This window comes from Neovison vison, chromosome 7 (genome assembly GCF_020171115.1).
Source record: "Neovison vison isolate M4711 chromosome 7, ASM_NN_V1, whole genome shotgun sequence".
Classification (NCBI taxonomy): Eukaryota; Metazoa; Chordata; class Mammalia; order Carnivora; family Mustelidae; genus Neogale; species Neogale vison.
In genome coordinates, this window is record NC_058097.1 from 152,125,966 (window position 1) to 152,141,580 (window position 15,615).

Consider the following 15,615-nt stretch of genomic DNA (forward strand, 5'->3'; position numbering starts at 1 on the left):
TAATCTCATACTTTAATCAAAAAAGAACATGATGGAATATTTGGTTGCATATTATCAGCGAGAGATGATATACCATGTCTAATAGTCTTCAAGGAATTTGGGTATTCTCCTTTCCTCAATGAAAAAGTACATTTATAAGCGGACAAATTTACTTTTGTAAGTACATTTTAAGCCTGTGAATTTACTAAGGTTTTCATTGGTGAAGCTCACAAAGCCTAATCTGCCCTCTGGGAGTGCCAAGAAAGGTGCCAAGTCTCTGAGCTCTGGGTGCCAGACAAGCTTATGATCGCTGGGCACTGCTGGAACTGGGATATAGAGACAGTGCCTTTTGTAGGACTATAATATATTTCCATGTGAGGCTCAGGTGGGGATAGCTCCAGGCTGCCCTTTTGAGATGCAGATTGGGTGGCCAGTTCACTAGATGGCTAGCCCTGTGCTGCCTTGATTTGTATACACATGCCCAAGGCTAAGGAGAAGAGGTAGGAGATGTTCCCTCAGCTGGAAGCCTGCTACATACTGTCTGGGCCTCTGGTTATGTCCTGTTGTCCCAATGAAGAATAGAGAACGTGTCCAGTGTCTATACTGGAGGAAGCTGTGCACTGCCGGAACTGAGCACTGAAGAAACACATAGTGCCAAGCAATGGAAAAATAGCATGTTCTGTGGGAGTCTGGCCAACAAAGCACACAGAAACCAGGAAGAGAAAGCTCCTCCCTCCAGTGTTCCTCCACTGCCTTCCACTGACGCATCTTAATATTGTATCAGCTGACAGAAGAAAAGCATGTACAGAGTCCCAACTCCGTCATCATAAAACAGGCGAAAAGGAATTTGGAGCTGAGAGATAGCAAATCAGTAATGAGCCAGTCACCTTTACGGGTGGATATGGATCATTCCTGCAGACCCAACTCTGAAACCTTATCAAATACCTCTCATGATAGTCCATCCAGGAAAACAAGGAGGGAACCATTCATCCATTGGATCTCATTTACCGTTGGTCAGTATTTATCCTATGAGTTGTTCATTTCCCCCATACTTCCTCACATGTATGAATACCAAGTGAATACCTGAGAATGTGTCATGCTTCAGTGTCAGCCCTGGGGCAAGAAGGAGGAGGAGCACAATGCAGGCCTAAGGCAAGAGGTTACCATGTTCTCCTTTTGTGGAGCCAGCCAATGAGTGATGCATCTGTTTGTTGCCACCTTGACTAGACAATAAGCCCACAAGATTTGGAGTGGTACACTTCAAATGAAGCTGATTCATGACACAACTCAAACCCTGATGTTCTCACCAGGAGAGGCTGTAGGTTGACAGAAGGCTGGTGCCTCCAAGTAAGGTTTGGGCCATCTCTCCTGTCGAATTGAACAGTAACCTTTGTTCTTTTCTGGTACAAACTTTACTTCCCCATTTACTTCCATAAATCAATTAGGGTGGCTTAGTTATCAACTTCTATTTCTTCACTTTTATTTAACCTCTCAGAAAATGTTCAGAAATATTCAGAAAATGTTTCCGTGGGCCATGCGTTTTAGAAAAGATGGAGGTAGCTCCAGGACAATGGGGAAAGTTCAATAAGCATGTAAAGCCCATAGAAGTGTTCTCAGAGTTGCTGAGAGCAACTCCTTTTATAAGGAATATTTGTCATTGTGAAATTCAGTACTTTTTACATTAAAATTATAATATTCACAATAGATTAAAAAAGGAATAAAGGAAGGGAAGAAATGGAGGAGGAGGAGTTGGGGCAGCAATTTGAACAGGAGAAAGAAAAACAGGAAGAGGATAATGCTAAATTTTATTTAATCTTTTACCTAAATTTTCTTTTTCTTTCTTTTTTTTTTTTTAAAGATTTTATTTATTTATTTGACAGAGAGAGATCACAAGTAGGCAGAGAGGCAGGCAGAGAGAGAGAGAGGAGGAAGCAGGCTCCCTGCTGAGCAGAGAGCCCGATGCGGGACTCGATCCCAGGACCCTTACATCATGACCTGAGCCGAAGGCAGCCGCTTAACCCACTGAGCCACCCAGGCGCCCTTTTACCTAAATTTTCTTAGGTGAATTTGCCTTTTATTAAAATTAACACTTCTACGGGAGGAGTTGTCACTGACTTGCTCCCTGAATATACAAAACAAAACTGAGTACCAGTTTTTTTTTTTTGGTGTGTGTGTATAGTTCTGGTTGCTTTTCCTCCTGGTGACCTTAAAGCCATTTCTGGGATCTAGAGATCAAGGAATGTTCAACTCAGAATGATGCAGATATATGTCAAGGAATGTTGGGATGATGTAGCATAGACATAATTGAGCCATATAATTCTATTATGATCCTAGACAGATGCTGGATTATTATAAGCCACTTTTTTTTCCAGTTTTCTGCCTGAACAGTGCTGATGACCAGCTCTCACCTCTAACACATCTCCTTTTATATTAACCTGAGGACCAAGTGATCATTGTAGGCTTATGTAAATCAGTTCGTCTGTTGTTCCTTTGTTTCAAGCTGAAGGTATTTAAGTAGATCTTATTTTCTATTCTGTCTTTGAAAATTATATGCCCTCCTAAATGTACCACCGGAATTATACTTTTTATTTCCAATTTTCAAAGTTGAGGGCTGAATAAGATTTGGTAATTCTGACATCAGCGGTCTAAGATAACAGAATGCTTCTGATTCTGGCTTGCTTTCTGTTTTAGGAGATGAAATGCCTTCACTGGCCAATAAATGTGAAGGGACTGGATATAAGACCATGAAGAAAAGAGGAATCAATGATAAACCTGAAAGCTTGTGACCTACCTAAATCCACTCACATTTAAAAGAAGGTGTGATGACCAAACAGAGCCCATCTGTGGGGAGAATTCTACATAAAGTCTGTGATAGAAAAAAAAAAGGACTCATAATCATTTACTGTTTTGCTGATAACAGATAACAACCCTTTTATGTCTCTAATATCTGGGAATCTTAAAAATGCTCCTTCAGAATACCCATTCATTTCTGGAGACAATTTTAGGCTCCGTTAGGTGTTTTCCTAGGAGAAGCAAACATGTTCCCGATTCCTCTTCAAGCACTTTCATCTGATGCTGGTTTTAGTAACATAAGAGCCTGAGTTCTAGAACCTTCTTCACTATTGGCATTGACAGGAGAGTGGTGAGGGAGGATAAATACACAAATGCAGTAATTTTGATGGGTGATTTTACTGTGTTTGTGGTGATGCTATCATGTATGTTTGCATATGTCCAAACTTATTAAAATGAATACATTAAATATATGCACTTTTTTCTTGTTTTATTTTTTATGCATGTTTTTGTATAAGTACATCACAATAAAGTTGAAAAAATTAGAATAAATGTGGTTTTCTAAATCAGCTTAACATTTTACTTTTGAAAAGGAAATTAAATATTAACAAATACTCAATCTTCTAATGATTTTCTCACTACCTTTAGCCATACAATATAGCTATGTTCAGAAGAGAATCTCCTTATCCATTTGTTTTCCAAAACTTCTTCACTCTGCAATCCATTGTCATCAGGGAATAGGCAATTTCTTGAAGGAGAGACCAACACTCAGCATACCAAATGCTCACTGTTACCAGTCTCAAAACATTGTGGGAAAAAACCAAAACCCAAAAACCAAACAAACGTTGTGACTGTGGCAGCAATTTTCATGGAGATGTTCAGGCTTTCCTGGAACTTGCTGTATTCTGGAGTCTTTCATCTTCTCAGATTGCCTACTCCATTCCCTTAGGCTTTGGCACCGAATTAACCTTTTCTGCGCACTTCTGTTCTTGTCTGAATTATTTTTTTCTCATATTAAAATTACTTGCTGAATCAAGGATAATTTTAAAAAATACTTTAAAGTGCAAAAAGAAAATTAAAATACCATAAATCTCATGATTGATTTGTAATTATTAGCATTTAGATGTAGTCCCAGAATCTTTTTCTATGCATATGTATTTTTTTCTTAAAGATTTTGGTGGTCTTTTTTTTTTTTTTTTTTTTTTGGTTTGTTTTTTGAGACAGAGAAAGGGAGGGAGAGAGGCAGACAGAGTGCAAGTACAAGCAGGGGGTATGGCAGGCAGGGGAGACGCAGGCTTCCTGCTGAGTAAGGAGCCTGATATGGGGCTTGGTCCCAGTATCCCTGGATACTCGAGCAGAAGGTAACTGCCAAACTGACTGAGTCACCTACGCATCCCTGTATTTCTTTTAGAGTTGGTTTCAGCCTTATGGATGGATGTCATATTATATCTGGAATATTTTTCACATCGTTACGTGCTCTTTGCAAATATATTAGTTACATGAAACATGATGATCTTCAATTGATCATTCTTCATTTAGATTAATATATTTATCTTCCTGTTTTTGTTTCTATAAATAATGGATCTATATATTTCTTTGTGCTTCCCCCCCCCAAATTCTATTTTTATAAAGAGGTTCCAAGATGGGGAAAATACATACTTTATAACTGTTTTGGTGGAAAGTTTTAATCTCTTTTTTAACAAATCATAAGAACTTAGACTTCTCCTGGTAGGGTAAAAATCATTTTCAGTGTAGTGGTTTGTGGAAGATGGTATTCTGTTCAAATCTTCACTAATTTGAATGGTGGACATAATTTTTACTGTTTCCTTGTGATGATGAAGATTGATCAAATCAATATTTATGATCAATCACATGTCATAGAGAGCTCTTGTTCTGGGCATTTTGAAAATTGTTCATTTCATTCTGGAGGTTTGCTAACCTCAGGATCTGTTGTTCATAGAGAAGACTTTGTGTTAATAGGTGATGGTCCCAGATCAGTGGGGCAATGGGGTTGGTTGTGCTGCTGAGACCCTTAGCTCAGGGAATTTTTCCACAACATCCTTGAATAACCCTGTCCCTGATCTGCTTGGTTCTAACTCCATAGATGATGGGGTTGAGCATGGGAGGTACAAGGAGGTAGAGATTAGCGAACATGACATGTATCACTCGGGGCACATGATGTCCAAAGCGGTGGGTGAGGAAGGTAAAGAGGGCTGGGATATAAAAAGCCAAGATGACACAGATATGGGAAGCACATGTGCCAAAAGCCTTGAGCCGGGCCTCCTCAGAGGGCAACCTCAGAACAGTTCTCAAAATCATCACATAAGATATACTAATGACAATTATGTCAAAGGCAGCCAAAGAGAAGGCCACAAAGAGCCCATATGCACGATTGACTCTGGTATCTGCACACACCAGCTTTAGCACAGCCATGTGCTCACAGTATGACTGGGGAATGACATGGTTGGTGCAGAAGGGCATCCTGGACACCATGAAGCAGAAGGGACTCACCCACAGCAACCCTCTCATCATCACAGCTGCCCCCAGTTTACCCACCACAGCTGGGGTCAGGACAGTAGAGTGGTGCAGTGGGAAGCAGATAGCCACATAACGGTCCAAGGCCATAGCCATGAGCAACCCAGACTCCACAGAAGAAAAGGCATGGATGAAGAACACCTGGATGAGGCAGGCATGGTATTCAATCTCATGAGCATGAAACCAGAGTATAGCCAGCATTTTAGGTTGGGTGGAAGAGGACAGGGTCAGGTCAGTGACAGCCAGCATGGCTAGGAACAGGTACATGGGCTCATGCAGAGTGTGGTCAGTTCGGATTATATGAAGAACAACGATATTGCCAACTATAGCCACAAGATACATGGCACAGAGAGGGAAGGCAATCCAAAACTGGTAATTCTCAAGTCCTGGGATCCCAAGTAGGATGAAGGACACAGGATGCAAAGAGCTGTTCCCTGAGGCCAGCATCACAGGATGGTTAGTTTGTTCTCCTTTGCGAAGGTAATCTACTCCTTGTGGGTGATGATGAAATAAGTAACTATTATTATTTTTAATATTTGAAAGTTTCAAGTGAATCAAAGGGCAGTAGGGCTTAATGGTAAACTGGAAGAATTTCAACTGTTTTAATAAAAAATTTTTGCGACATAAAGTGATGCTCCTCTTTATTCCTCATTGATGTTTATGCCATTCAAAATGGGATGGAAACCTACTACAAGTGTGATTTTTGTCAAAGAATCAATATTTTCCTTGAAAGTAGAATCTGCTAAGGGAATCTGTCCTGACAAATAATGTCAGTAATAGTCCTTCCTGCCCTTGTATTCTTCAGAATAAACTAACTTGTTTAACATTTCCCATAGGTTCTTTTCAAGCTTTTGTTTAAGCCCCTTAGGCAAAGGACGTCACATTGGAAAACACTTTGGCCTAAAGTCTCATAGCAAGGCATGTAGTGATGTTGAGTTAGCTTTGATTGTAGGAGTTACTGGGAGAATTGGGCTGGAGAATAGATGACGGATGATTGTACACCTTTAATTAATTCTATTATCTATGATGTATGGCCTCCTAGACTAGGAGCCAACAAACTCATTTGAGTAAAAGGTCAGATCACACATATTTTAGGTTTTATGTGCTGTACAGTCTGTGTTGCAACTAGTCAGTTTAGCCCCTTTAGCCTGAGAACAGCCACAGTCAGTACAGGAATGTGTGAGTGTGACTACATCCCAATACAATTTTATTTGTAAAAAGAGGGTGCAAGCTACACCCTACAGGCTATGGTTTTCTAAATCCTGTCCTGATGATTGATTTTCATGAGGTGATCCTTGAATAGTACACCATCCTAGCACCTCTGTGCTTAGCACAGAATAGAGGTTTAATAAATATTTGCTGGATCAAATAAATTGGAACAATACTTTATTCAGAACAAATAAATTGTTCAGTGGCAATGGACTTTTTAACGGATTAGCCATATCTTAAAATCCTTGGAGGAAAGTTTTATTTTTTATTTTATTTTAAAGATTATATTTATTTATTTGAGAGAAAGTGTGTGTGTGAGAGAGAGAGCAAGAAGAGGGAGCTATATAGGGAGAGGGAGTAGCAGGCTCCTGGATGAGCACAGAGCTCAATGTAGAGCTCAATGTCAGGAACCAGAAATCATGACCTGAGCCAAAGACAGCAGCTTAGCTGACTAAGCCACTCAGATGTCACTGGAGGAACCTTTTAAACACTGCTTTGGCACCATGGCCACAAGAGTGTTATACATAGTTCTCATACTAGTGTCTGCTGTGCTGGCCAGTGAAAGACCTGAATATACTTTTCTGCCTCTACTTGCTTTACGTGGTGCTCTTCTTTGATCCCTCTGGTGACTAACACCTACCCAGGACTGATCACACAAATGCTTACCTGGTTCTTGCTAGGCACCTTTTCACTATTTCCTCACAGTTGACTGAGCCTTTGAGTCTCTGCCATAACAGAAACACACAGAGAAGAAGAGTCTTTTCAGATCTCCCATAACAAATCAGCTGTTGGGACTAACGAATGTTTCATTCCACCAGACCTAATAGTTCCTATAAAGGGTTTCCTTGAGATCCCAAAGAAACCTAATCTCTTTCTGATTTTCCCAAGCTTTATAACATTATGAGAGAAATGGAGCTCAGACTTTACAAATCTTGCTCTTCACTGAAAAAATTACTATGCTACTTTGATAATAGGTGTAGGTTTGCTCAAAACAAATACTCCTATCCAGGTGGTGAAAATTCAGAGAAACACTTATCTGGGGTCCAACCCTCTTTTGTTATCCCCTCCTGCCTGGCTTGTTCTTCCATTTTTATGTTCTTTTTGAACCAGAGTCTTCCTTTCCCTCTCCCTTCTACCTCCTGAATGTCACTCTCCATTTGTGAGGACATGGTCATTGAGGCTCATGGGCATCTGGAAAACATCCTTAGATCATCCTCATTCTTGCACTGGACACTGGTGAAGATGCCGGCTAAATGTACAATTTCTCAAAGTACACAATAATCTCTTTGATCAATTGTGGAAGACATTGCTATTATGTATATATAACACCAGAAGCATTTATACTGTATTGTTTTTAACTCTCACAAAGTTTCTTCCCATGAACCTTAATGACGAACTCACCTGTTTGCCATATTCCTTTTGGAGTGGTGACTCTTCTCACCTTGGTGACCCGGGGTCCAAGTCTGAAGTAGGGGATGGGAGCTCTTGACAGGTGCCTTTATTTCTTTACCTCTTTCTATACCTACAAGCCCATAGAATCTGGTGTCCTCATTCTCATCAATTCCCTTGCCTCTTTTCCACTTAGACTTATGCACTAACCCTGTGCAGAGTGAAGGTTACAAGACATGTGGACTGGACAGGGAGTTGATCAATCTTGGATCATTTTGTGAAGTGTGTGAGGTTTTCTGTAATATTTCTGAGGGAGGCACAGGTTATCAACTTGCTCCTCAGAGATATGACGTAAAGAGTAATTTCTCTTCTTGCCAAACATTCCTTCCCCCTCTCCCTGACTTTAAACATGTCCTGTCCCTGCTGTTTGTGGCCTAGACTTCTTGTGAGAGTACTAGGTACTGAAAGAAGAAATTAAGTCATCTTTTTCAACCTTGTAGATAATGTGATCATATAGTGAACATCAGATCATACAGTGAACATCAGAGTCAATTTTTCTGTTCTCCAAAGTATAATCTACTTGAGAGGACATGGCATAGTTTTGTTGAAGAAAATATGTTTCCAAGAATAATGTTCTCACACTGATGTGGCTCAGCTTTCATCTGTGAGAGTGTGGTTTGAGTCCAGTGCTGGTACCACTGGCTTTTTGGCCTTCAATCACTCCACCATTATGTGGAGATTGTTATGTCTATCAGGTTAACTGTGTTGTTTAAGTCTGAAATTGGAAAGGATAAAATGGGCTGAGATCTTGCTAAAGAATTATTTCAGGTATATTTACCGTTTTCTCACGTTGGGTTATCTAAAACCAAGGGATAGAGCAATCATGCCGGAGCAGGGGAGGGTTCAGATCCAGTGTCCTTCATGGAGGGATTGTGTGTAGAGACTACCTTTGTATTTTTCTAGAATTTCCCTGGAGGACAGAGTGTGAGCTGTGAAACTTCTCTGCATCACAGAAGGAAATCCAGCCATCAGGATCTCTGGATTTGGAGTCCCCAGTAAGTCAAGTCATTCTATACAGTTTATTGCATTGTTTTGTAGCTTCCTGGAGTTTCTGTGAGTCCTGCTGTTCTCTGAGAAGGGCAGAGGTGGCTGGGAGCTGGGAACCATTCAACTTGAGCTCTGCTTCATCTCTGACCCTGAGCATCTCTATCTGGCTCCTGTGATTCAGCTTTTAGCAGAGACTGTAGATTAGGGTCTATTTAAAGACCTGCTTAAGCCTGGCCTTTTCCTTCCCCAGGCATTAATTCTCCCCCTCCTGTTAGGCTGCCTACCCTACCTCAATCTCTGGTTTCCTCTGAGACTACAGACTAAAAGCTGGAAGCATTAACCCCTAACTACCCTCACTCCTCGGTGTACATGAAGGCAAAGGCTGAGGAATTGAGTGCATGGCCAAGATTGTGTGTTGTTGACAATAATCAGTTGTGAGCTTATCTGTATGTATGTATTTTTTGTTAGTCAATGGTATTTACAAGTCAAGAGATATTTTATATAATGTGGAAGTGTGTTAATACGTTTGTTGGTGTGTGTATTTGAGAGCTATGTTAATGAACATGTGTGTAAGGACTGGGTTTAATGTGAATGAGTATATGTGTATAACCTTGTGTGTTTACACAGGTGTGAGTAACCCTTTGCATTAAGTATATATATTTAATATGATAACTTGGCTCTTAGAGTAGAGGGGCACAGCATACATGTGCTTTGTGAAGGCTATGCTGAGCTCCAAAGCAGATCGCGTGAAATGATAAATCAGTGTGTATATAGATTGGTATAATAAACCCCCCCTGGTACTAGGGAGTACCAGAGTTCACTTGCATGTAGATAATTAATATTACATTTCTACTAATTCATCATTTTTCTACCTTCCATTGTTAGTTTCAGTTCATTGTTGCTTTTGAGGAAATTTAACTAAAGAAAAGAAAATCAATAGTATTTACAGGAAGCTCAGAAATGCTGCAATCCTCTTAAACCCAATGAGCTACTCATCACTTGATGATGTCAATTCTTCTAAAAGGTATAATCTAGGACACAAAACTATCTTTCCTTAGTTAAATGCTTCTTACTCTCCTTCCAATTTTGACCATCCCTTCATATATTTTGTATCTTATATCAGAGGATTCTGTGAGGGGAGATGGAGGGTATTTGGAAATTATATTGTTTGGAGGAAAGACTAGTCACTAAACTTTGCTTCAGTTCTGTTTTCTTGAACCTCTTGCAATCTTATGATTTTAGTAATCTGCCTTGGAGGACTTAAGGATCTGAGCTTGTACAAGAAATCTTAGAATCCGTTTCAAGTCTAGAAATAGTAGATCATAATACTGGAAGTAACTCATACATATAAACCAGGACAAATGGAGGAAGACTTATGAGATGCCATTAAGGGAGTGAAGGTTATTATGAGGTAGTCCAAATTTACTCTGGAAGGGTAACAGAAGGCTATAAGGTTTCATAATGACTGTCTTAAATCGGGAATCTAAAGGAAGAAGGCTTCTCTCCAGAACACAGTGGATGTTCCTTAAGAGGGAATCTAAGAAAACTTCCCAACTCAGTTGATTATTCTCTTTTTTTTCAGTTACCACACTTTACTTTATCTAACAAAAATATTACTTTATACTCTCATTAATAACCTTCCTTCTTCTGCCCACACAACACAACCCCTTTACTCTACCTGTACTGATCACATACAATTTCTTGGTGTCTCAGGTGCCGTCATACTTCGTTGCCCTCACAGTGCCATGTTCTGGGTGCCTGGACAGCTCTTTCCACCTTTACTTGTTTCACATGCTTTTTAGTCTAAGTAGTCACTTCCTCTAAGGACTTTTTGAGTCTCCACTATGATTAGGATATTTTCTTTAGTGACCATATAGTTTTGTGATACTAGTACTTTTTTAAAAAATTTTATTTGTTTATTTATTTGAGAGAGAGAGAGAGAGAGGGAGAATGAGTGAGAAAGGGCAGAGAGAGAGGGAGAGGGAGAGAATCTCCAGCAGGCTGAGGACAGAGCCCCATGAGGGTCCCAGTCTCACGACCCTGAGATCATCACCTGAAGCAGAAGGCAAGAGTTAGATGCCTAACTGACTGAGCCACCCAGGTGCCCCTGTGATACTACTTTTTATTCATTATTGCTATTTTATTTAGTTTCATGTGCTGGCCACTAGACTATATAAACTAATTGAGAGGCCAAGGATATTTCTTGGGGGACCTTGTGCTACCACGACTAAGGAAAGCCCAGTATTACTAATATTATTTATTAAAATATTGCAGAAAGGAAGGAAGAAAGACTAACTTTATCCATGTGTTGCATAGTCAGACTGGCTAGTCTGTGTTTGGAAGAAGCCTCAGGAAAGCTTTGCAGATTTGTTTGGTTTTCACACTATGTACGGTGGGGCTCAGCCCTGGGGGAAATAGGAAATGGAAATTTTACATCAGTAGATGGACATAGGGAGGAGCATTATGACCAAAGCGATGGACCAAAGCCAAAATGATCCAAGGGATGTAGAAAATGACATGCTGGGGATGGACTTGATTATGTTGAGCACATTGGAGAGAAAAATGGAGGGGATATTTATATCTGATGTCGGAATGAGAACAACAAAGCCACAGATGCTATTAATCTTGATACTTGAGCAAGAACACTTAATTACATCAGGTTGGTAGCAATAGGACTGGGAAAGCACATTAGGACTGCAGAAGGAGCAGGAGCAAGGGCATCAGGTAGACCAGCATTTGTACAAAAATCAATAGGCCAGCTTTGATGGTTCTAGAGTTGGTCAGAACCATAGCATACCTTAGGGTGTTGCAGATAGCAGTAAGGCAGTCAAAAGCCATGGCCAAAAGTACAGAGGATTCCATGAAGGTAAATCCAAGGCAAAAAGAACATCTGCACAATGCAGTCTTCTTGGCTGATGATCCTGATATTGAACCAGGGGATGCTCAGTGTTGTGGGAAAAGAAGAAATAGTGATACCCAAGTCAGTGTTGGAGAGCATAGAGAGGAAATAGTACATGGGCTCGTGAAGGCTGGAGTCTGATCACCACACACAGGATAGTGCTGTTTCCCAAGAGGGCAACCACACAGAGGCAGCAAAAAGGGATGGAAAGCCAGATGTGAAAATCTTCTAGTCCTGGAACACCAGTCAAGAAGAAAGTTGGGGGAGTGGGGTTATCAATGGATAGCTTGCTGGACTGCATGAGGTGGCACTCGCCTTCAGTACATTCCTGCAATGACACGTTTTGCTGAGTCAAAGCTACTGTCTGTCAGGCCTCTGAATACTTGTTTTAATTATTCTATATCATGTAATCCTTACAGCTACTTTAGAGTCTGCTCTTATCTATCATCTTCATTTTACAGATAAGCAGACAGAAAGGTTCAGCCAAGCTAAGTTAATTCATTGAATACACGGAAAGGGTAAGTCTTTCTGACACAAAGCTGTCACTTTTCCTACTATACCATGCTTATCACATGCTAGGAGCATCAGGGCTGAAACTAGGGTGAGGTAAGTAAGACATTTGTCTTGGGCATGTTGAAGAGACTGTCTTTATTTCATTGGATATTCTTTCCTGCTTTGTCGAAGATTAGTTGACCATAGAGCTGAGGGTCTATTTCTGGGCTCTCTATTCTGTTCCATTGATCTATGTGTCTGTTTTTGTGCCAGTACCATACTGTCTTGATGATGACAGTTTTGTAATAGAGCTTAAAGTCTGGAATTGTGATGCCACCAACTTTGGCTTTCTTTTTCAATATTCCTCTGACTCTTCAAGGTCTTTTCTGGTTCCATACAAATTTTAGGATTATTTGTTCCATTTCTTTGAAAAAAAAAATGGATGGGATTTTGATAGGGATTGCAAGTGTGTAGATTGCTTTTTTTTTCAATTTATTTATTTTCAGAAAACAGTATTCATTATTTTTTCACCACACCCAGTGCTCCATGCAATCCGTGACCTCTATAATACCCAACACCTGGTACCCCAACCTCCCACCCCCCCCCCCGCCACTTCAAAAACAATCTGAGGGGTTTGTAGATTGCTTTAGGACATGTTCACCATATTTGTTCTTCCAATCCATGAGCATGGAACATTTTTCCTTTTCTTTGTGTCGTCCTCAATTTCTTTCATGAGTACTATAAGTTTTCTGAGTACAGATTCTTTGCCTCTTTGGTTAGGTTTATTCCTAGGTATCTTATGGATTTTGGGTGCAATTGTAAATGGGATTGACTCCTTAATTTCTCTTTCTTATATCTTGTTGTTGGTGTAAAGAAATGCAACTGATTTCTGTGCATTGATTTTATATCCTGACACTTTACTGAATTCCTGTACACATTCTAGCAGATTTAGAATGGAGTCCTTTGGGTTTTCCACATATAGTATCATATCATCTGCAAAGAGTGATAATTTGATTTCTTCTTTGCTGATTTGGATGCCTTTGATTTCTTTCTGTTGTCTGATTGCTGAGGCTAGGACTTCTAGTACTATGTTGAATAGCAGTGGTGATAATGGACATCCCTGCCATGACACAGGAACATTCTTGCTAGGACATTAGCCACATCTTCCCTGCTGGGGACAAAGCCTACTGAAGGGAAAGGAAGCAGTGTAACTGAGTGAAACAAAGGCCAGCACAGGGACAGATTTGTTACATACATCATCTAATATTCTTAATTTAGCACCTTGTTCCCATTGTTCTGTATTAAAAGGAGGACTCAGTAAACAGAAGGAAGTAAGCACATAGTAAATATTTTTCCATAAATTAAGGAAGGAAAAAAAAATCGAAGACCAAAGGAAAGCATGAAAGCAAGTCTTCAATAAATAGAATTTTTTGGCATTTGCCAAAGAACTATCATTGTTGTATTTTTTATATTTTTGAGCACCTACCGTATACTGTATTTTATGGCTTACTTCTTCCACTTGTGGCTGTTTTAATTAACAAATTTATTTTAAAGAATTATGCTGGGTATTTACCCTGTACTACCCTGTTCTGACACTGAGGCTTAATAATGAGGCCAACAGATACCCTAAATATACTTAAAGGTACTTGGTCTTGGACCTGAAAGTAAACAGGAAATAAATGAGAGAGTTGGAGGAAGAGAGGAGGTGCAAGCGAAAGGTGTGCTTGGTCAAGACTCTGAAGGCGAAGGAACTGAAAGAAGGCCTGTGGCTGGAGCCTAGGAAAGCACGCATTTCATCTTTATTCTACAACAATAGAGAACAGCAGAGGGATTTAATCACAAAGATCATGAACGAAACTGCAAGCTAAAATGCTCATTGTTGTTTTTTGGATAACAAATGAGAACGCAGAGGGTTAAGCATGGCATATCTCTCTCACCACTTTCTTATAGCACAAATTGAAGCTCAGGTTACTATTAATTTTTTCAGGGTTGTTGGAGAAATGCTTGACACCTGTCACTGCATTAAGTTTAGGGTATATAGCATGATGGTTTGACTTACATACATTGTGAAATGACTATAATGGGTTTTGTTAACATGCACCATCTCATATAGATACAATAAAAAGAAGAACATATGCTCCTTTGGGTGAGATCTCTTAGGATTGACTCTTTCAGAACTTTTTTACGTAGCATTTGGCAGTGTTAGCTATAGTCATCATGTCATGTATGACATCCTAGTAGTTCCTTATCTTATAATTGGAAGTTTGTGCTTTTGACGACCTTCCCCCAGTCCCTCCTCCCCATACCTCATATAATCTGGCAACCACGAATCTCACCTATTTTTCTAGGAGGGGAATAAAGCAAAAGATCATGATTCTTAGAGATATATTTAAAAATTTTTTAAATGGAAAAAGTTATCATACCATTTTTCTACTTAATGTTTGTGTTTATTTCAATGCCATTGGTACTTGATTTTAATGAGATGACTTATAAGAAACACATTGATTTATTAATATGGTTTACGAAAAGAAAAATCATACAATGGTTGTATATGTTAATTATGAAATACATTCTTAATTCATACACTTTAAATGTAAAAGCAAATTCAGGTGAACGTTTTAGAAATAAAGATACTCTTCTTTGTTTGCAAATGAAGAAATGGTCCTTTATCTAAATTCGATAATAACTGCCCTGACACTTGAAGATGCAGTAATCTTCACTCCTCACTGCACATTAGCATCCACTGGGAGGCTGGGACTTTTGGGCTTGAGCTCTACGTGATTTTGATGTAGGAAGGATAGACAATTCCTCTTGAAGGTAACAGTCCTAGGATAGAATTCTAGGGACATCCCATCCTGATTTAAAAAAAAAAAAAAATCAGGATTTAGAATTCCTTATTAGGAATTTCTGGAAAACTCAATAAACCTCTCTTGCTCCCCCATTCTTTTTTTTTCTTTTTTCTTTTTTTTAAAATTAATTTATTTATTTTCAGAAAAACAGTATTCATTATTTTTTCACCACACCCAGTGCTCCATGCAATCCATGCCCTCTATAATACCCACCACCTGGTACCCCAAACTCCCACCCCCTGCCACTTCAAACCCTCAGATTGTTTTTCAGAGTCCATAGTCTCTCATGATTCACCTCCCCTTCCAATTTACCCCAACTCCCTTCTCCTCTCTAACTCCCCTTGTCCTCCATGATATTTGTTATGCTCCACAAATAAGTGAAACCATATGATAATTGACTCTCTCTGCTTGACTTATTTCACTCAG

General features: G+C 39.6%; 1 protein-coding gene and 1 pseudogene across 1 annotated transcript; both read right to left on the bottom strand.

The window, feature by feature from the left end:
* Nucleotides 1–4,806: 4,806 nt before the first annotated feature.
* Nucleotides 4,807–5,751, bottom strand: LOC122914111 (olfactory receptor 52R1-like). The gene has a single exon (XM_044260748.1). The coding sequence runs from the start codon at nucleotides 5,749–5,751 to the stop codon at nucleotides 4,807–4,809; it is 945 nt and encodes a 314-aa protein (XP_044116683.1).
* A 5,523-nt stretch (nucleotides 5,752–11,274) lies between these two features.
* On the bottom strand, nucleotides 11,275–12,149 carry LOC122913508 (annotated as a pseudogene).
* Nucleotides 12,150–15,615: the final 3,466 nt, after the last annotated feature.